General features: G+C 50.4%; 1 protein-coding gene and 2 long non-coding RNA genes across 4 annotated transcripts; 1 reads left to right on the forward strand and 2 right to left on the reverse strand.

Annotated features, from left to right (window-relative positions):
• The first annotated feature begins 109 nt into the window (after positions 1-109).
• On the forward strand, positions 110-4,124 carry LOC139999178 (uncharacterized). The gene is made up of 2 exons (XR_011804335.1): positions 110-1,787; positions 2,271-4,124. It is a non-coding gene; the product is annotated as an uncharacterized lncRNA (long non-coding RNA).
• VEZF1 (vascular endothelial zinc finger 1) lies at positions 3,906-17,788 on the reverse strand. Of its 2 annotated transcripts, XM_038165624.2 has the most exons (7): positions 17,309-17,784; positions 11,913-12,610; positions 11,173-11,236; positions 9,993-10,176; positions 8,997-9,197; positions 6,692-6,736; positions 3,906-6,345 (listed from the first exon to the last, which is right to left on the reverse strand). In XM_038165624.2, the coding sequence occupies exons 1-7, from the start codon at positions 17,339-17,341 to the stop codon at positions 5,918-5,920; spliced, it is 1,653 nt and encodes a 550-aa protein (XP_038021552.1). In that variant the 5' UTR covers positions 17,342-17,784; the 3' UTR covers positions 3,906-5,917. The 2 variants fall into 2 exon arrangements, with proteins under 2 accessions (XP_038021552.1, XP_038021553.1); XM_038165625.2 differs by lacking the exon at positions 6,692-6,736 and having other exon boundaries at positions 17,309-17,788.
• A 2,116-nt stretch (positions 17,789-19,904) lies between these two features.
• LOC139999177 (uncharacterized) lies at positions 19,905-22,077 on the reverse strand. Its single transcript, XR_011804334.1, has 2 exons — positions 21,848-22,077; positions 19,905-21,012 (listed from the first exon to the last, which is right to left on the reverse strand). It is a non-coding gene; the product is annotated as an uncharacterized lncRNA (long non-coding RNA).
• Between the last annotated feature and the right edge of the window lie 260 nt (positions 22,078-22,337).

Consider the following 22,337-nt stretch of genomic DNA (forward strand, 5'->3'; position numbering starts at 1 on the left):
CCCCCCCCGGTTTTGGGACTCCCCCGGTTTTGGGGACCCCCCCCCCCGGTTTTGGGACTCCCCCCGGTTTTGGGGATCCCCCACCGGTTTGGGGATCCCCTCCTGTTTGGGGACCCCTTCCCCCGGTTTTGGGGATCCCCCCCCCCTGGTACCCCCAGCACCCTGCACAGGGGGGTGCCAGGCCCGGACACCCCCTTGGGGTGGTCCCAAGGACCCCTTAGGGCAGCCTTAGTGCGGGGATTGCCCCCCCTCAGCCTCAGTCGTTTCACCCCTGTCTGGCAGCTCCGCCAGTCGTAGCCTGGGTACAAATCTGCGAGGCTCCGACAAGGCTCACAGACAGCAGCGAGAGCGAAAACAGAGGCAAATCTTTGGCTCTCCGCGAGCACCAGTCCATATGCCGCAACATTTGCCTTCGCAGAGCTAAATGCAGCTCGCTGTGTCTCTCTGCTGTGCCTCGCTGCGAGCTCCGCTGGCTGAAATCCCTTCTTCTGCTCCAGCCTCGCTTCAAAGGAATCGGGCAATGAGATTTCTTTACTGGCCTTTGATACGGGCCGGAGCTGCGACTGACACAAGTGAGGAGAAATGGGGAAAGAAATGCACAACTAGTAAGAATTAAAATAGTGAATTTAATTCAGCCAGTTCCAACTAAATCGATAAATCCCGTGGGGGGGGAAACAAACAAACAAACAAACCCTTGCATGGAAAACACAAAACACAAGTTTTTGTTTGACAGCTGGCAGTAACAACCACATGAAAAGTAATCGGGGTATTTCTGCCTGTTCTGAACAACACACGTTCTGAAGATCCCTTCTATTTTTGACTAGATTGATTGATTTTCTCTTTTTATAGGTAAGGACAGCAAAGGTCTACACTCTCTGATGCAAGCAGTAGTTTCAGGTGCCCACACTGAAATGTTTTAGAGATGTCTGATTTTCAAGAAGCATTTACGCCTCCTTAAAGAGAAACCCAGGCCTTTTAAAAATGGTTCAAATTAACCTGAAGAACCAAAAAAATTCTATGTATTATTTTGGAAAACATAAGCCCAGCTTTCCCAGCAGTCTTACCTGGACCTCAGAGCGATACGACGGAAGCTGAAACAAGTCGCTGTTAACTCTCCCTAGCCGGCGATGGGGGAGCTAGTTGGACTGCCTGGCTTAGTTTTTCTTAGCACTGAAATACTTTTTCCAATGCAATACCAAAAAAAAAAAAGGTTTGTTTCTAGGTCAGGACCTCAGTACTAAATTTTAACCAGGAGTTGACAGTCAGATTTTAACACAGCCATAAAATGGATTCACAGTAGAAGCTCAAGCATTCTTTTTCTAATTAGAAAGCAGTCATTGAGCCTCGTGCATGTAAAGGTGAAAGCTATTTTTGACACAAAAATTAGCACGTAGTTCCTCTGTCTCCCTTCAGTTGCTGCTCTGGAAGCTGAGGGTGAGCGATGCAAGGATAAGCAGTAGGTAAAAACACGATGAATTAAGTAATAGGTGAAAAGGGACCTAAACTAAGTTTTATTCTGCCTCATGATAATGAGAGATTGAATTTTATACTATTTGTTCTAAGGAGCACTGGTTCAAAGGCCCACTTCAGCACTAAGAAAGGGACTTCTCAGAGGCTTTTACAAATTTGAAGTGCTTTTAGTAGGTGCCTTTTGCAAATACTGTTAAATCTGTTTGTGAGCTGGATAAACTAAGTCACCGAGAAACCACGGCAGGTGTCGTCAGGACCCTCCAACAAAAATCTGTGGTCTGCTTTTCGAGAACTCAGCTCCCACACGGGGATCCTAGGTAATAAAATTTTTAAAAATCTGAGTATCGGATGCTTTGAAAAACCTGGCTGTTCTTTAAATCCACATTTTCCCTCATTCTTTCTTTGGCGGGATCTAACCCTGACAGCTCTGAAGATTACCCACAAGCAGTTTTCAAAATACGATGCAGTGACCACTTCTAAAATAAAAGGAAGCAAAGAGCGAGCAGAAATTTGGAGGTTTATCACCACCACTAAATGCCCCTAAGTAATCCCTGGGTAACCCCTGCCCCTTTACGTAATGTGGGATTGGTACAACTAAACAGCTTTTTTTTTTTTTTTCTTTAAACCTCTGTTGGAAAAACGCAAACATTAAATACTCCTCCTCCTGGCACTCTAAAGAGAAAGTCATTGTACGATGGGAAAGATCTTTTGTGAACAATGGCAAACAGAATTTAACTCATATGCTAAGAGTAACACACCCACTTTTCTCTCTCATCTGTGATCCACCTTGGGCTAAACAGAAGGAAGTTGCCAATTTACAACGCTCAGCTGTAACTCTCACACGGGCAAGACGTAAACGGCCAAATCCCAGATTTCTGCTCACCCCAAACACCCTCTGGAAGTTGCGGGCATTGCAAATAAAGAACAAACAGGCCGAAGGCGAGTCGTTCACACAGTTTCAGGGCAGCGTTTGGTAGCTGAGCTGTAATACTTACATCCTGCTGCCCACCTCCCCGGGAGCGGTCACCCCGCGGGTTCGTGCACAGAGCCTGGGTTTTTGTGTCACTGATCTGCCTGCTCTGCCTTTCCGCAGCACAAATCCTTCCAAGGCAAAACTCAACTCTGAAACTTGCAGTCAATGCTAAGCCGTTACCCTCATGCTGAATGCTTATGGAAACTTTAGAAGAAAAAAAAATAAAATAAAAACCCTATTGAGCTACTTGCAATCGGAGACCTGAATGGGCTCGACATAAAGCCCACTCACATCAGCAGCGGCAACACGCTTCCCTGGATGTTGGACCAGATCCAGCCTCAAAGTTTCCGAGAAATAAACCAGGCTGAGCCTATCAGCTGCACGGGAACTCGCTGGGTGTAACAGAAGCATCTGTTCTTCAGACCTACCATTTTCTTACAGCCTTCATTTCCCGGCGCTGCAGTGACACGAGTTGCCATATAAATCACCCGGTGCTGTTGTGTAACTGCACGGCGCCTCCGACAGCAGCTGGCCTCGCTGCCTCCTCGCGCTGCAGGCGAAGCACTGATTGGAAGGTGGCCCGCCTGCTGCTGGACCAACTCCTTCACCAGGTAGCTTCGGGTTGTCAGAGCACAGCTTAATGTATTTCAGACGATGGCATTACAAGCGAAATTAACGTCTGCACTCAGACAGCTAAGGAGCACACCTCGGAACCGTTTATGCACAGCACAATGCAAATGTTTACCCAAGTACAGATGAAACAGGTTGACAATTAGCTAATGCGGCTTTGTGGACATAAACCAGGTACGGCCGAGCAGAACCAACAGAAAATAGAAAGGAAACAGCCCTTTTCCTATCCCAGGCTAAAAGCACCATGCTCAGTGGTTTGGGAAGTCTCTGTCACACCGAAAAATTTCCGTGCCAGTGTTTAATGTGTTTGCTCTACTGGGATAAAAATAGCGCCAGCAGGGCCCGCTAGCTGTGCGGAGGATCCCCTGTCAATACTGCAGTAATTGACAACATACAATTAAGTCTCACACCTGTTTATTGTAAGTAATTCATAGATAACCACTTCTAGTACACATTTTCACATCGGCTTTTAACGCTTTTGTTTGTTAAGCTCAGGGACACCCAAACTTCACCTAAGGGTCATCTGCGGCTTGCCCAGACCCAGACCGCTATGCCTGCTGTGTAAAACTGGTGCAAGTTGGTATCGCTGGCGTGGGTGACGGAGATGGCCTGGGAACTACACGGCCCAACATGCATCGCCCCGCGGCGCGGGCTGCTCTACGCTAAGGGAGGAAGATTTTTTTTGCCGGGGTGCATTCAACTCGCATGCCTCGTTGTGGCCGGACCAGCCTAAGTCATGCAGCTGTCTGCACGCAATGCTCTACACAGTGCAAAAACGAAGACCTCTATACATCTGGAGTAAGAACAGTGGTAACAAAGTCATAGCTACATATTCTTCTCTACATTTTTGTTTATTGAGACAAACTAATTAAAAGGCACAAACATAGGGCATATGTTTACATGGACATTATAACAAACATATACATTAAAAGTGTAGGAATGTGTTTCCTTTCTGCTAAACAGAAAGTTCCTAAGCTTTTATATATACAAAAGTTGTACAATTTGATGTCCTAAAGTACAAAAGATCATTTATAAAATTATTTTACACTAAGCTCTATTTTTTTGTTGTTTTTGTTTTACTATGTAGTCCAAGCCCCTAGAACAGTTTCACGTAATGATACAGATACCTGTCACCTGACCCAAAGTCTGGCAATCTCTGCTTGTACTGACACGGCAGGGTAGAAACGGAAGCAGTCCATTTTGACTAGTCAGTCCTGCTAGCACTCTGTGAAAATGCACACACGCTAATCTCCATAGCTTTCAGCTTCATTAAAATAAAAACACCTCAACTGTAATTTATTTTTTTTTTTAATGTAGAGTCTTGGTTTTAGGGTGTTTTCCTTTTTTTAAAAACAAAGTTTTAAAACGTGAATATGTGACATGATAGTCTAGAAAGTATATCTGTTTCCCTAGATTTTGCTTTCTACGTTATGTACAGATAAACAGGTTAAGAAATAAAAAGCACATGTAGCTTAAACATGTGTGACCATTTGTGGAGAAGTTCCGGGCTGGACAGCTCAAACCATCATCCCAGAACTCCCACAAATTGATAGAAATGTGTTAACACAATAGAAGAATAACGTAAAAATGATGATGTTTGCAAATATTTACAAAGTTGAACAGATTTGCACAACACTTGATTAAGAAATAGGGGAGAAATTAAAAGACGCTCTCTGCTTGTCCTGAAGGGGCATCCTACCTAGTTAGTGGTTAGAATAAAAACTGTATACAATTTAATATAAGACAAAACTTCTAGTGAACAACTAACACGTCTGTCCCCTGCTGTAACACCAGCAGGTTTTGATTGGGAAGCAGAGGGCATAAAAATCATACCCAGTGCCTCCAGAATCTTCCAGCTTAAAGCAATATTTCTTAAGTTTCAAAGCACTCCTTTTGCTCCTAGGTAAGAGTCCCATAGGGGTCTGACTGTTCAGAGACCATGTTTACATACATTTCGACTCCTCTTCTGTCAGCCATGGCTGTTTCTCACCAAACAATAACAGTTTTTTTTAAAAAAATGTTGACTACAATGCTATATTCCCTTAGGGTAATATGTTGGGTAATATTTACATCTCCAAATATCAGGTCACAATCCCTATTATATGTTGAAGTTAGAATGATAAGTTATCATATGCTTTGCATATCAGAGCTGGTATCACCTTTCCCATAGGGAATGCTGCCTGAAATTATCATATTCCCAAAGGTAAAATGCATATTTAATCCAAAATGCATTTTTTTTTTAAATGACAACATTGTAATGCATTTACTCATTTAAAAAAAAATATAATAAAACAAAAAATAAAACAAAAACAAAAAACAAAACCAAAAAAAAACCATCAACACAGACGAAGATTCTACACTAGCCCAGAAACAGTGGACTTAACGACTGGCAAGTTAAAATCAGCCATCCACATCCAAGGGGTCTTTGCTAGTGTTTAGATTAAAATAATTTCCTAAGTTATTTGAGGGACAAAACATAAAACTGTTTTTTAACGACTTTCTTAAGGAAAAACAAAACAAAACTCTGGCAAATATGTGACTGCTCTAATTCATCATCAGTCAGCTAAAAGGTAAAACTTACTTTAAATGAAGTGCTCCAGTGAAACTCAAGGTTGAACCATGTGAGCCAAATCAACGGGGGAAGATGCTACTATGGTCTCTGATGGTGCATGTTGCCCCAGTGTCTTAGTTTGAATTTATTATTAACTATTAAAAAAAAAAAACAAAACAATAAAACAAAACAAACAAAACAAAACAAAAACAAAAAAACAAACCCCAAAAAAGAACTGCTGGTAAGGATTCCACCTTAATCCTTTTTAATACTGTTTAGAATTTTTTTTTTTTTTACCAGGGAGGAGACGTGGGCAAGGCCTGGGGCAGGAAAGGCATGCTCTCTACTGGTCTCATCGCTATATTTAACGGACCAGCTAACGTCATCGGTGTGGGGAGGTTCATGGGAGATGTTATAGTGACTGGATGCGCTATATTCACTGGAGCGGTTACTGGGGTGGGTAAATTGACTGGTGTGGTGAGCGTTAATGGAGATGTCATGGATAACGGACTTGTTATAGTTACAGGATGCCCTAGGTTCATCGGACTGGATATATTAACTGCACTTGATACATTTACTGGACTTCTCATGCTCATTGCAGCTGCCACTGTGACTGGGTTTGTGATAGTCCCAGAAGCCACAGAGGACGTTATATTGAATGGAGTAGTAAGAGTCACAGGCGTAGTAGCAGCAGTGGAGGTTTGGCACAAGTTAGCAGCTTCTAAAAATGAGACATAAAAAGACAAAAAGTTTTTAACACATAAAAAACCATGGACAAGATTTAAAAAAAAAACTGAACAGAACAAAACAAAAATCAAACAAGTACAGATACAAATTCTGGAATCATTTTCTTTAGGAATTATTAGTAAGTTAAAACTGTTAACATTCTATAGCCTAAAGAAATATAAACTCTCATGCAGTTCATTTGAATTCAATATTTTTTTTTCCTGGGAAGTCAAGCGAGGTTGTCTTATAAAGAGGGTTTCGACGTTCATAAAAACAGTATCGTACAATCAAAGAAATCCTCCCAAGAGGAACATTATAAATAGAGGAGAGAGTGTACATACCGAATGGTACGTACTCTATAGCCTTCTCAAAGGTGAACTGACATTCTGTGAAGGTTTTAAAAAGTCATTATTAGGGACTGATAAGCAAAGCTCGTTTCAATATTTACCTGCTTATTTCAGTCTTAATTACTCCTACTAAGTCGTCCCACTGAGCACAGCACTTCTACTTAGCAATATTCACAGCTACCCAGTCAGTAGATTTTTCAACCCCCAGCATCTCCTCAGCTTTCACACAAGCTACAGTCGCACACCAAGCTTTGGTTTGGTTTACTCTGTTTTGCGGTAAGCAGGAATTAAGTGCCGAACAAGGAAGACCCAGGTGGCCAGTGCCCGGCCCTGGTCCCGGTGGGGTCTAGCAGGGCTGGGCACTGGTGGAGCGGGCACCGGTGGTCCGGGACGCAGCGGAGGGATCACTAGGCATCAGCACCACCTGCCGGCTACCCAAACTAGAAGGCTCCAAAAACAGAAGCGGGCTGGTGGACGTGGGTAAAGGAAAGGGATGGCTGCTAGAGAAACCGACAAAAATATATTCTATGTCAACATTACGGCACTTCTAAGACGTGTCTTATTCCACATTTGTAGGGTAGGACACCAAGCTCAGTCTACACCCACGTTTCAGGAGGTAAGCCAGGAGCAAAGAGTCCACTCTTGCCACTTGGGCAATACAAATGTACCAAGACAGTTAACTTTGAAAGCAACATTAGCCCCATTCAAGGGTTACTGTTGGTTCTTCAAAGTCCATATCTAGGAGGGGTGGGAAGGAAGGGAAAGAGTAAAAAAAAAAAAAAAAAAAAAAAAGTAAAAAAAAAAAGTGAAAATAAATAGCATTAGACTAAAAAAAAAAAAAAATCCCATATAATGTTGTAAAGCCAAAACAACAGGTGGCACTAGCACAGGAGAACCAGCATGAAAAGAGCAGCACACAGGCACGACACTGACTGGTCTAGCTTCACCTTCCAAGCACTGTAACACACAAAGAAACACCCCACCCCCTGCCCCTTCCCCACTTCAGTTAAGTTAAACCAATATCATCAATTTGACAACGCTTTTCCCCACCCACCTCCCTTGCCCACCACTCTGTCCAACCCCCCTGTTTTTGTTAAAGTACGTTCAATAACCTCAGTAAGAAAGGAAGGGAAGAGCAAACAAGACATAGGAAGGAACAGGCAGAAGAAAGTTACTCCGAGATTTTCTAAATCTGACACTCGTTTGCTTTATCCATTTAGTGGCCTGATCATACCTAATGTCTGTTATTACTACATTTTAACACTTTAAAACTGTTTCTAAACTGTCAAATCACAGAATTCAATTGGAATAACAATCAAGGAGAAAGGAGCTAGCAGCCTAATACACAAATAAGACCTAGAAAAGAAAAAAAAAAAAAAAGAGTGAAGAAACTGAAAGGAAGTTTAGGAGAAAAAGAAAAAAAAGGTGAGTCAAGAACATTTATTACTAAAAACAGCTAGTGAAAAGCAGCAAGTGGTCACTAAGAACTTCTCCTAAAACATGTAATCCGCAGGAGACACATGACAGGCATTAGAAATCAAACGGTTGTGAAAAGAATAAGCTAGCAGTAGCGGGAAGCTTTAAACTACTCTACTCCAAACAAGGCACTACACTGAAGCAATCTATTCTTTACAAAACTGTCGCATTGACCAACAAAAGGAAGCTCTTCGATTTCAGTTATGGTAGGATAAGCGTATGTAAGCTGCCTGCTAGCAACAATGAAAGGCACTATCGCTTATTAGCTAATTTTGTGATAAAAAGAGAGGTGGAAGAGTCAGTCCTAGGAGTTTCAGAAAACTTCATGCAAATGTAATTAAGTCACAGATAAAGTGAATGGAATAAACTGGGAGAGAAAAAAGAAAAGGGACACAGGAAGCATTCACATGCAAGCCAGCGATGATGCAAAGAGAGGGTGTTGTATGTGTGTGTATATATACATACAAATATATATATGCACACAAGTTAACAACTGGTAAGTATGCATAAACACAGCCCAAAACCACATGCAAGTCAAAAAAAACACACTCTTGCCTTGGAGCAGATACAAACATCCCTTTATAATTGATGACTGCTACATACACATTTAAGCACAGAGACCAACGGGAAGTAAGTAATAAAGAGTTCGTTTAACAGCTTAATTTTGGTAATGCTACCCTCCTCCTAGTTTGCAGCTATTACTTCTAACACTGGGAATGAAACTGTCACGTAACCCATCCTCTTCTGACACCCGAAACTCCCCACGTAACTGTGAACTCAATTATCCTACAAAACCGAGACCGTAAGTATTGTTTCATTTTACCTTTCTTCCTTGCTTTGACGGCCTCTTCCCATAATCTCAGGGTCTCTACCTGCTTTCCCGGCCAACTTGTTACATGCTGCTGCTGCTGCTGCTGTTGCTGTTGTTGCTGCTGCTGCTGCTGTTGCTGCTGTTGTTGTTGCTGTTGCTGCTGTTGCTGCTGCTGCTGCTGCTTCTGATTGCTGGTCTCTTCACTCATGCATGCTATGCCAAGTAAGTAAGAACACAAATTCACCTTGAAAAGTTACTCTGTTTTCTGCTGAGATGACAAAGGCTTCTTCCAAAAAGAGTGCGTGGAATCTCGCAGGATTCCAAGAGGAAAATCACAGAGATGTTTAAGACCGTATCATTAATCATGCGCTTTATAAAACTACTTTTCCGAGGTTTAAAAAACAAAATGCAAATCAGGAACATCTGGTTTCTGCCAAAAATGAACCTCCTTTCTCATTATTTTATTTGTATTTTAGGAAGACTGAAATAAAAGACTACAGTGAGTCTCTAGAACTCAAGCCAATTAGCAAATTCCTTTTTTTTTTTTAAACCTCAGCTACATTTTTCTTTTTTAAAAGGCCTTTTTTACTTTTTATTCCAAGTATGACAAAGTTTTCAGTTTACCTTTACATCACAGAACAGCATGTTATTACCCTCTGGCCACATTACAGCTCATCGTTTCCACCTCTACCAACTGCTGTAAATGCCTCGTATGAACTGGCTGGCGAAGCCAGAGCTGAAACCTTATACCTTGAAAAATATTTCACATCCAAATTTTGTATTAAGCTCAACAATCAGGCATTTTAGACATTCCCCATAGCAGTCTAGCAGCAAACCAATTCCACATATGCCAATTCCTTGAGCTAAAGCAGATCCTGCTATCAATATCTATTTCTAACAGGCGTGAGTTCCCACAGCATGGGTATGTTCGTGCACGTTAACGTAACCAAAGGCAAATCCCTTTGCAAACACATTGTTATTAGAAATGTTTTTAAAACGTTCACCTACTTTTATTGATGCCTTGTTTACAGGTATTACAGTTGATACTTTGGCTCTGCCCGTGTGTCTTTAAGTGGCTGGTGATATATGCTGCACTCAGAAGTTTACCACAGATATTACACGATACCTTTCCTTCATGGCGCACCATGTGTGTCCGCAGTCTGTCTTTGGTGGCAAAGGCAGCAGTGCACGTCTATATGAAGGACAACAATTACACTTGCAGTGCAGACAGTATCATTGCAGTACGAATCGCATGCCCGTTGTACGTTTTACCCTCTCGGTGCATAGGGTATCTTAGGCACACTGACAACCCCAAGTTCTACTTACATGTATGAGAAACCAAAATCAAACTGTTGAACAGGGACTGAAAGTTATCTAGTTGCTAAATGGAAGCTGGCTTACGAGATGACAAAAATCATACTCTAGACTATCTGAGTGGTCTTAAATAGCGCGTTACCTTACCTAGCAAAGTGAGAGGTAGCTTACAAACACCACCCAGAACAGGGACAGTTGCTATCTGATACAACTGTACTGCGCAAATCTGAACTCGGTATCTTAAATTGCTCGATTATTTCTGTTTCTATCCAAATCAAAATAGGGAAGCAAAATCTTTTCCTAATGTCATTCTTTTCACACAAAAACTTTCATTTAATGCGATGAGTCACTAAAAACACAGGTTGGAACATGAATATATATTCCAAGCAAAATAGTTAATTGCTCAAGGGCAGTCCAGTTATTTCCCTTTTCCTAAGCCATCCACTGACACCAACTTGTGTTCCCGTTCCAGCAAAACGGTGGATCCAGAATCAACCATCCTGATCCATTTTTAATGGATGTACTGAGAAACACACTGCACACCTTTCTGCAGTAGCCAGCACTGAGCTGAGGACACCGTTACAGTCCTCGTGCTAAGTCAAGCACGTCATAAAGCAGCGTAACTACATTGTTCTCTGAGAAAGCAAAAAGCCTCTAATCTTCCTACAGGCGTAGCCACTGCATCCTCTTAAACTGCCCCTGCACCTACATCAGCACCACAGCACAGCTGATAAGTAACTCAGGTGAGACTTTATTCCTAAACTTGCACTCCACAGAAAAGTCCAGGAGCAAACACGGTTCTGGGAAGATGATTCCCCTGAGGTTCTAACTACACAACGAGGCATTGTTCTTAATAAATCATGGTAGCCCTTACTTGGCATTTGAAGGGTCTCTCTGTTGAGTGAACATGTTTAACGTGACAGCTTAGATGATCAGGCCTGCACAAAAGAGAGGAACAGAAAAGAAAATGCATACTGTTACAAACAGATAGCAGTGACATTTTCAAACCTTGCGACCCCCTGCAGCCCCCAGCCCCCTGCACAGCCAGAACTACGTCCCCCTTACCTACCCAGTGACTTTGGGCTAGAGTAACACATGTGAGACCCAAGCTGCACTTTGAAACTCAACCACATTCTTATCCACCTGGAAATTTGGTTGGACCTTGTGTATAGATGACAGGCCAACAGCTCTAGAGGTGGAAATTTTCTGTCGAAGGCGCAGCCAGCAGCAGTGCAAGCTTCCCTGCAGTGCTGTCAGCACACCTCAACTTTGCGAGGAGACGAGGAGGCAGCTGGCCTGCTGTGCCCCGCTCAGCCCCTGACCTCTGCCACGGCTGGTGAAGGGGCTGTGCCATCACCACCAGAGACACAGAGACGTGTCCTGAGGCCGTGACCATGGTTCAAAACACTGTCATCAAAAAATGGGATGCTCTTGCTCACCGCCCGCCTGGCTCAGACTGAGACCCGGGCCCTAGAGGTGAGCAAGGCTCCTTTCCTCATCCTCTCGCCCACCTCCTAAGGGTCTGCGCCTCCCAGCCCCTTGCTACCACAGCTCAGCCCTGCCTGGTTGTGAAAAGCCAATACTCGAGCTCGCCTGGGATTTTCTACATGGTACCTCGAGAAGCCTTTTCCACAAACACCACAGGTGTAGGGTTTCGTGATGCCACCTTCGTGAGACCTCACGTGGTAGGTCATGCGATCCTTTCTCTTGAAGCGCTGATTGCAAATGGGACATTCGAAGGGTTTCTCATCCGAGTGGGACAGCTTGTGCCGGTTGAGGTGGTACACGTCCCTGAAGGCCTTCCCGCACATCTCGCAGGCGTGGTTCTTCTTGACGGGCTTGCTGGGCTTCTTCACCGTCTGCGTCACTGACATGGCCGTGGCACCGGCGCTGCTGCTGGGGTTGGTGGCGGAGGAAGACGTAGTGACCGTGGACAGGATGCCCGCGATGGTGGAAACCAGCGAGCTTCGGCTGTTGTCACCAGCGATGGTGGAGATAAGGGGCACCATCGTGGTGGGAGTTTTCTTTGGCCGTGACACTAACTTTACGCCCGTGTGGCAGGACTCGTGGCGCCTCAGATGGTAGCTGTCCCTGAAAGCTTTGCTGCAGTAAGTGCACACAAAGGAGGTTTTAGGTTTTTCCTTTTTAATCCCAACAATAGCATCCTTTAACGTTTCTGCTGCAGGCTGAGGTTTCTGCGTTATTGGTAAGGGCAGAATCGGCTTCTGATCGGGTGGCTCAACAGCAGAGCTCAGGAGCGGCAACAAACTGTTCTGTGCTGCCTGCTGTTGGTGGTGTGAGGCTTCGTGTGCCTAAAACCAAACATTCACACTTAAATTCTACGGCCGGGAGCTCGCTTCGACGCGCTGAGCACATTTACAGGCTACGGGAAAGCAAACTCTAGCCCGACAGCCGGTGACGCAGGGCGGCACAAGGTTAGGGGATTGTCCTGTGCGGAGGATAACGCCGCTCGTGCTTTCGACGCGCACGCGGCACGGATCCTGCGGCGAGCAAGCGTGGCAAGGCGCACACCGGAACAATCAAACACTGAAGTTTCCGGAGGGCACCGTTTCTTATGGAAAACAAGGAGGCGCTTGTCAGATCTTTCCTCCCGTATCGCCTGATCTTTACATAACAGATAACTCGTTTTACTAACGATCGTATCAGGTGCCCCAGCAGGGCTATCTTTGGAGCTTATGAATGTACCGAGGGGGAGTTGCAAAACACCGCCCCGCCTCTAAACCTAACCCGGGCTTACTGCACGCCGGGGATTAGGCTGCAGCCGCCCAGAGCCGGGATGCGATAAGCCACCGTATTTAAACACCGTGCTCAGAGCAGCGTGCTGGCACCGAGACCAACGCAGCTCGGGCGGGGAGCTGCCTAACGCAGCGCTTCTACGCCCAGCAGGCCCCTGGCACGCTGGGTCCTGACCACTCGGTGTCTGGCAGCCAAGGAGAGGTCTCCTCTTCAGCAGCAGGGTTTTGGGATGGGAGGGAAGCTGATCAGTGAGCTCTGAGAGGTGTCTGGATCCCAGGGAGGACCTCCAAGCTGCTCGAGGACAGCTGATATGGAGAGGCTGGGAGCTACAGGAGCAGGGGGAGAAGCTGCGGGGAAAATGCAGAGGGAGACCCCGCAAATACCAGGGCAAACGCCCCTCGGCCACGCTGCAGCCACACAGGTTTAAGTGCTGCTTGTTCTGAGACAGAAAACTCTGTTCTGAACGCTCATCCTGTCAGAGCGGGACAAAACCCTGGCCGAAACACATTTGAAGTGGTTCAGAAACCACGCAGACCAACCCAGCCTAATGGAGCATTCAAATAAATCACTCCGGCACCTCCAGCACATCTGCATTTGAGATGTGCCTCGGTCCCAGCAGCCTGGTTTGACCCCGCTCTGGCTGTCAGCGGGGCAAGCCAGGTCTGAAGCCGATTTTGGGAAGCTGGCCTTCCCCTCAGAGCAGCGTCACCACCTCCCAGGGCTTCTTCCTACAGCTTCCCTCACCGGGCCCACGTGCTGCGTGGCACGGTGAGACTGGGACAGCCGGGTGAAACACTGCCTGCATGCAACCCCCTTCATGTCTACATTTATTTCGGCTGAGGACGGGCAGTTGTACGAAGCACACCCCAGCTCAGGCTCTCCCTACGCTTGGCATCCTTTTGAGAAGTCAGGATGTCTGGAAGCAGGCTCTGGGACTTGTCCTCAGTTCCATCCTGTCCCTTTACCTCTCACAATCCCGAGCGGTGGCTGCAGCGCGCCCCGATGGCGTTTTATCTGCCCCAGCTCCAGGCTGTTGTGCCCTGGCTACTCCTTCCTCAGGAGCGCGGTGCTGCTGATCCTTGGATAAAAGCCACCGGTGGCTACAAACACGGACCCACGTGGGCAGGAATACGTGCTCCGTCACACCGCGAGCCTAGCTGACAGGAAAGCAGCCCGTGTTCGGCACGGCAACGTGGGACAAGACTTGCTGGAATCATTATGGCCTGGGACAGCCCGGCCACTCCTGTCTGCACCTGTGCCGGAGCGCGGTCACCCCGCTGCAGCCACCGCAAACACCAGCGACTGCTAAAGAGCCCAGCAGAGCTCTCCTGGAGGCTACGCTGCCGAGCAGGGCACGGCTCTGGCTTCATCCTCTCCTGTAAACTTTTGCCTGGCTCGAGCGACAGCTGCGGATTTTATCCGCTGGGTTTCTAGAGCGCGGTGGTGACATCTGCGTCGCACGGGAAGGAGCAGAACACGCACCGGACACACCGGCGGCGCGGCGTTAAGCAAGCTGTGTACTTGGGTACAGTTTTAATTTGGAAAAAAAAAAAAGTGAGATGTTTTACAGCCAACTTTCAATAAGCACTAAACAACATCGTTAACTGCATCAGACGGCACTCAGGAGCACCTAAGGATAGCTCTAGAGATACAGTTTCAAAGGCGGAGAGCTGGCAGATCGGATAATAGGGAGCCCAAATCCTTTGGACCAGGTTCAAACTTGTGCAGTCGATGGGTATTTTTAAGCCTTGAAGTCTCGGCAGCACTCGGAGGTACCGAGGTGCCTGCTCCCACCGGAGGGCTGCGGGACCAGGAGGGCTCCCCGGCTGCGCGCTCGCTCTTACATAAGCCTGCTTAGCGCGGGTCCCAGCTCAGCGGGGTGATTTGTCAGCAGCGCTCTCAACAACCCCTTCTGCAACACTGCTCCTCACTTTCTGAGGCCTGCATTAAAGGCTTTTTAAAAAGGATCTGTTTTGTTTTGTTTGTTTTTTTTTATAATTATTTTATTATTTTTTTTATCTTGCTGCCCGAGAAGGGAACGCAGCACCTGCTGCACGCCTCTCGCCAGCCGTTTTTATCCAGGCACGGCACAGTTTTACTTGACCTAGCACTAATGTCAAGTCAACAATTTTTGCCAGATTCTGATCGCCTGGGACAGGCTCTCATGCAAAACACCCTCGTCTATCACCAGATCTTTCTTTCCTGGGGGGCAGTAAATAAGAAATCCGCAATTCGTGACCCAGAGTGGTAGGACGTGGCACCACCAACTTCCAGTGCCAGAGGCTAAAAGATTTTTGCACTCAAGCCTTAATGCGAGAGCAACAAATTAGCGTGAGTCATATCTTGAATACCCTGTTTGATGGATGATTCCTCCCAACACCAACAGATACAACTTTCACTTTCCGAGCAGATACTAAAAGCGGTTTCAAAACAGGCATTTCAGGGACCGGCAGGATCCAGACAAGCACTGCTTATTCAACATTGTAATCGTTTCTTTCAGAAGATACAATCCATCAGCACGCCACCTAAGCACGACCCAGTAACTTTATTTGGAAGGAGCAGTTTACAGTTACACATCCCATCGCTACTGAGACCAACACTGAGACATTGAAACCTCCCCTAGAAGCAGTTTGCCAGAAGTTACAGTTTTACAGGCTGGAAATTAACCTTCCCTTAGAAATCCTGCAACAGCTGGAAAGCACGTTCAGTAAAAGCCCTTAAAAAATAATTCGCGTGTGCACTCGGCCACTTGGTTTTGTTATTTAACTGATGGCAGGGAAAGGGCTGCGAAGGGGGGGGGGGGGGGTAAATTCACTTTTTATTACTCATTTTAACTAATCTCTTGGATTTTGGCTGTCGCACTGTTGGTAAGAATAGAAAGAAGAAAAGCTGAGGAGCGGAAAGAAGAAAAGCACTTTATGGTGCTGTCTGCTGGGTGCATCAGGATGCTCCCATCCTAAATCCTTGGCTTTAACGAAATGACTCGAGAAACAATACTCAGCATTTATCGGGAGGCCTGAGAGCTTTATTGCTGGGGGGGGGGCACGAGGAAAATTTCCACGTCACAGCTCCGTGGAGATGCTTCCAAGCCGCACAAAACTGCGCGGTGGCAAAGCGCGCTGCCGACTCCTAATGAGAAGCAGCACGGCACAACCCGCCACCGAAGCGGAGCGGGGCCCTGCCGCTCGGAAACACAGCAAACACCCCAAAAAAAAACAAAAAAACGAGGGCAGGAGGCGAGGAGCTGGCCGGGCACAGCGCCTCGGGACGCTCCTGCCCCGAGCGGCTCAGCCGGGTGCCAAAGGGAAGCCAAAAGTGCCCTGCTGGGGGGGATCAGGCCCTGGGCTGGGGGAAATCAGGTGCCTGCTGGGGACAAGGATCAGGGAGCAGGGGACATGGGGGGAGTTTTTTTTTTTGGGGGGGGCCCTGCCCTGATCCCTTTTTGCTCAGCCCCGGCGGCGGGCAGTGAGTAAGCAGCCGGGCGCCGCTGGCGGGGAGGATTGTTTTACCTCGGGAGAGGTGATGTGTGCCTGCCCGCTGCCGTTCTTTAGTTCTTTCTTCCTTTATTTATTGATTCCTTCCCCCGCTCGCACATTGCAACGTTAAAAAAAAAAAATAAAAAATTTAAAAATAAATAAAAGAAGAAAAAAAAGAGCAAAAAGAGGTGAAAAACAACGCGGTAGCGGGCTGCTAAAAAAAAAAAAAATAATAATAATAATAAAAAAAATACCCCGGGAAGAAGGGGTCGGGGCTCGGGGAAGCGGCACCGGGGGGGGGGGTCCGTGTCCGAGGCGCCGGCAGCCGGCCGGGGGTAAGGGGGGGGGGCGGCTCCATCCCTGCGCTGCCTTTTTATCGTGTTTTTATTTATTTATTTATTTATTTTCTGCGGGGGGGGCAAAATAAATAAATTAAATAAATAAACAAACTAAAATAAAGGCCGTTTTGTTTGTCCGGGAAGAAAAAAAAAAAGTTAAATCGATCCAAAACGCTGCCGATGGCCACCACCCCCCCCCCCCCCAAACACACACACACGAAAAGGGGGGGGGGGGGGGGGAGAGGCGGGCGGGAGGCCGGGCGGCGGCGCTGAGTGACAGCCCCGGCCTAGCGGGGAGCCCCGCGGCCGCTGAGGGAGGAGGAGGAGGAGGAGGAGGAGGAGGAGGGCGGAGGTTGTTGTGTGTGTGGTGATTGTAAGGGGGGGGGATGAGGGGGGGGGGGGGGTGTTGAGAAAGCGGCGCGGCGCGGCGGGGCCTCACCTGAAAGAGGAACGCGGTCCAGTTGGCCTCCATGGCGCGGGGGCGTCGCGGCCTGAGGCAGGCAGGCAGCGGGCGGCTGGCTGGGAGGCGGCTCGCTGAGGCGAGCTTGCGGAGCGGTGCCCCCCCCCCCTACCACCACCACTACAACCACCACCACCACCCCCCCCCCCAGCCCGCCCGCCCGCCCGCCCCCACCGCCCTCACACCCCCGTGCAAAAACCCAGCGCCGGGGGCCGCAGCTACATGGAGCCGACAACAAAGCGGCGGCGGCGGCGGCGGCGGCTCAACATGGCAGCGCCTGAGCGGCCGCTTCCGCTAACCTCCGGGCTGCACCACTGCGGCCCGCAGGGGGGAGGCGGCGGCGCCGCGGCCCGGCGGGGCGGCGCGGGCCCGGCTTGGTTACGGCGCCGCCCCCCCCCCCTTTAGCTTTCCTCCCCCCCCCCCTCTTCTGGTCCCGGTGGCTCCTTCAAGGGGTCCCGGGATTTGGGCACCGGGAAATGGAGGAAGAGGAGGGGGGGGGGAAAAAAAGGGAGGGGGGGGGGTGCGTGGTGGAGCCAAGCGGCGGGGCCGGGTTGGGGTTGGGTTGGGTTGGGTTGGGGCTGGGCTGAGCCCGGCCGGCCCCCCCCCCCCGCGGGGCTGGCAATGGGCCGGTCCCGCCTGGGGAAGCCGAGGCTCTGTGGCGAGAGAAGATGGAGGAGCGGGGGGGGGGGGGGGGGGGGGGCAGGACGGGGGGTGTCGCTGCCGCTGCTCCCGCCGCCGCCGCCACAGCCGCCCCGGGCGGGGGCCGAGCCGCGCCGCCCTCCCCTCTCCTCCCTTCCACAGCCTCGCCTCTTCCCCTCCCCTCGCCCTCCTTCGCTTCCCCGCCCGCTGCTAACGGGGAGGGAGCGGCGGGGGCGGCTCGGCCCCGGGCTTCCCTCAGCTTCCCCTCAGTTCCCCTCAGGGTTCCCTCAGGCACCGGCCCGGGGCTGAGCTCCGTGAGGCGGCCCCTCCGCCCCCCCCCATTTTAGGTTTCCCCCCCTCACACACACACGCCCCGGAGCGTGGGACGCGGCACCTGGATGCAAATGGAAGCCGCAAGCAATTAAGCGGGCGCTCGCCGTTAATTAGGGCTCCACACGCAGCCCTGGGGGGCACCGAGCAAACAGCACAGTGCGGGGGGGGCACAGCCAGACCTCAGGGCGCATTAAATTAAAATTTGGGGATCCAGAGCCTCGCAGGACTCTGTTTTCCCCCCCCCTCCGGCCCCGTTTCCTCAGGCTCCCAGCTCGGGACGTGTCCCCAGGGCCTCAGGGCGATGGAGCCCCCCGTGGTGCTCCCTCCCGCTCCTGTTGAGTTTCACATTAATTATAACACAAAAACAGTCCCTAAGCACCAAACCCAGAGGACACCAAGGTTTCAGGGCCGTGGCGGGGTGCTGGGGTGGGCAGGGCAGCACCAGGAGTCCCGGCCTGCTGCCCCGGCCACCGCTCTGCACTCTTGGGCAAGTCACCTGGCCCCGCGGCGTGCTCTTCCCCTGCCCTTTCTGAGCATTTCTTCACTTAACGTTGCAAAACAGGAGAATTTCTGCTCAAACAATACAGAAGTGTCTCTGCCAAGAGTCACGCTTGCAGGAGTTTCACGCACCTTCAAGTTTTTTTCCTTAAAACCTCAGCACTGGCAACGTGCAAAATACCATCACCGGGCTGCAGGAGCCCTGAACGGGGACAAAACCCAACAAAAGCACCCAAATGGGGTTTGTAACTCTCGTGCATCGCCTCCTCCCGGCCCTGCACCTCCACGCTCACCTGTGGCCGGCCTCGTGAGCGCGTTGGTGCCCAGGAGGAGACCCAGAGCCTCCCTCCTCTGCTCGTCGTCTGAGCCCCACGCTGCTCCCCGGCAGGGAGGGCTGCAGGAAGCCGAGAGAGAAACCCCACGTTTAGAGACATTTAGGGGGGAAATGACTGCTGCTCGTGGTTATTTTTCTCCGGGTGGGTCAGATATTTTTGTTCACACATATTGAGAGTGCTCTTTGTTAAAGGCTCCAGCTCGCCTCAGCTAAAGGCTAAGGAACCTACCCAAGCATGTCACTGAGTCATCGAAGAAATCCCGATGAGCACGTAGGAGGCTGAACTTGACATTCTTGTTGGTTTTACAGCTAAAGAGCCAAAGGGGCAGAAAGCACCTTTCAGGAACAGAAATGAGGAGGACGCTCAGCACTTCCTTACTGACCTGTACGAGGGGGAAACGGGGAGTGGGAGCACTCGTCCCTCGGAGGAGCCTCAGCCCCTGAGCAGCCCGGGCCCCTCGCACACCGGCAGCGGGGAGCTTTGGCCGAGGCTGCCCCCGGAGCGGAGCAGAGCGAGCCCGAGAGCTGCAGATAACCCCCGAGGGGGGAACGAACTCGCAGGAGCTGAATTTATAAAGGGCAAGTCCATGCCAAACCTGACGAACTTTCCTTTCCCCAGAATTATAACTGGAAATATAAAAAGCCACAGTGTTTGAAAACACGTATTTACATTTTACGTGCCCCAAAGCACAATAAACAAAGGTTAGATTTGTAAACTCTCCATCTTAATTAAAGCTGCACTGCTTTGGACAAACCCACATAACAGGTGACTCGAAGTGCTATGTTGTTTAATTTATACCTTCCAGCTGCCTTAGTCATCGAGCTGGGACAGCGATAACATCAGCAGCCACCGTGCTGCTGCCTGGGTACCCGCGGCAAACATGCAAAGGGAATTTCTAGGGCAGCGGGAGCCGGGTGCCCCACTTAGCGCCGTCCTGAGGTGCCTCTTCCCTGCCTCGCAGAACAAAAACCTTCCCCGCTTCTTCCTTAGCGCTTCCTGCATGGCAGAGAGGGACGGGGACACTGCCGGGAGCCCTGCCTCGTGCCCACAGCGATGCCCAACGCCCACACGCAGCCCCGGTGCCGCCGTCCCCGCGGGAGCAGCAGCAGCAGCAGCAAACCTCCCGCTGCTGGGTGCGTGGTATCCCTGGGGACACCAGCTCTGGGAGGAAGAACTGACCGCGGTTAATCCACCAGACCCACCTCACGCCTCCACACGCCCCGAGAGGAGCCGCTTCCTCCACCGTGGCCAGCCACGAAGCGGTTAAGGAAGCGCCTGTGTGCCGGGCGCCATTAGCTGGCCTGTGGGGACAGGCGGCAGCTGGATGCGGCCCCCAGCCCCGGGCAGGACCGAGCCAAACGCCGCCAGTTCCCTCCCGCTCCCCCTTGCAGAAACACCCTGGGTTTTAGGGCTCGCGGTGGGACGCGAGCGGTGGAAGTGCAGTTTGAGTTTCTGCCCTGCCTGCGCCTCTCACAGGGGTCTCAGCGCACCGGGCAGGGGTCTTTGGGGCCGGGGGGGGGGATCCTGCCCTGCTGCGCTCCCTGCCCGGTGCTCTCCCCGCAGCGTGCCTGCCCGCTGACACGCAGCGCTCCGATTCCGCGGCGGCGAGCGCGTGCTGGAATTGCTAAGAATAGAAAATGTTGTCAAATATTTCAGCTTCGGAGGAGCCCCTGGCTGTTTGTGCTCTGCTCCCGGAGCGACGCGGCGTGCTTTGAATTTCACAGCTTCGCGGGGCTGCGGAGCCCTCCGGTGCGTAAATAAGCAGAGCCGATGTTACCGAGCCGGGGGCAGTTTCCCTTTTGCCGCTTTCCTAACTCCGTGTCTTCTCTATTTTCTCTCCGTGCAGCCTCAACTTCCCTTTCAAACTCATCCAGGAAGCTAAAAAGAGACAGTAAAATGTGAAGTTGGGAAACGCACACGGAGGCAGAGCACACCCGTGAGACGGGCTGCAGGAGCAGGGAGCACAGCGGGGTCTGGGGGCACCGAGGGGCTGCACGGGTGGCTCAAGGAGCTGCGAGCAACCTGCCTGCAAGCAAGGAAAGCTCTCGAGAGGAGGCTGCTGTGGCCGTGCCCCGTGGCTGCCCGCTGCCATCGCCCATCCTGTGCCGTGCCCCCGGGGGCAGTGCTGGTGCTGGTGCTGGCCCCAGGGCTCAGCAGGGAGCTGCCCTGCCGGGCTCTGCGCAGAGCATCCTCCTGGCCTGGTAATTAGCGCATCTGAAGGATCAGTCCGCTTCTCAAAAGGGGAAAAGAGGATGCAGGAAATTACCAGCCAGCTCGGCTGAATCGCCGCAGAAGGGCATTGCTGCAATCGATGGAGGAGCAGCGAGAAGCTACTGAAAGGGAAGGAGCTCCGTTAGCTCCTTGCTGTCAGCACCAAACTTTGAGGTGCGCAGCAGCGGCACAGGGAGAGAACCTGGGGAGAAGCAGGCGGCTGCTGGGGCAGCGTTAAGGGTGGGCTGCGAGGCCGAGGGGCCCGTCCTAGCAGTGGGGTCACCCTCCTGCCTTCCTGGAGGCACGGGGCAGCGCCCCAGCACCCTACAAACCAGGGTGCCAGCTGCACCCACCAGCTGCGAGCCAGGCGCTTCTCACAGCAGCTGGGTGTCCCTGCCCTGCACGCGGAGCTGCCTCGGGGCCGGCCCCATCCCCATGGCAGAGCAGAGCACAGCTAAGTTTAGCCCAGCCGCGCACGGGAAGCGGCGTTATCTCATCCCACCTCCTTGTCCTCAGCTGTGCGCACGCTAATCTCCGCCTGGCACCTTGAGCTCGGAGCTGCCCTGCGCTGCAAGCGCCCTTTTATTTTTATTTTGGTCATCTCCGTCACAACTTCTTCCCACTGGGCAGCCGCTGTCATCCGTTGTGCGCCTGGCACCGGGACGGAAGCGCTGCTCCTCCCGCTGCTCGCCGCGGGGACGTGTGGCTGGCTGATGGCTTCTCCCCTATCTTTGGGCACAAGCAAAGCGCCTGCAGATGCCCCACACGCAGGGCTGCCCCTCACGACACACGAGGTGCATACCGGGGGCAGCCACGGGCACGGTGCCAGCGGTGCCACAGCTCCGGTGCCGAGCAGTGCGAGCCACCCGCGCTTAACATCAGGTCTGGTGTCATTCCTCGGTTCTGTGCACAGATGGGATGCACACAGAGCCAAAATTATTTGTCTCCTACAGCTCGGAGACCTTCTGGGGTGCACGCCGACCCCTGGCAGA

The sequence above is a fragment of the Anas platyrhynchos genome, chromosome 20 (assembly GCF_047663525.1).
Source record: "Anas platyrhynchos isolate ZD024472 breed Pekin duck chromosome 20, IASCAAS_PekinDuck_T2T, whole genome shotgun sequence".
NCBI classification, from domain to species: Eukaryota; Metazoa; Chordata; class Aves; order Anseriformes; family Anatidae; genus Anas; species Anas platyrhynchos.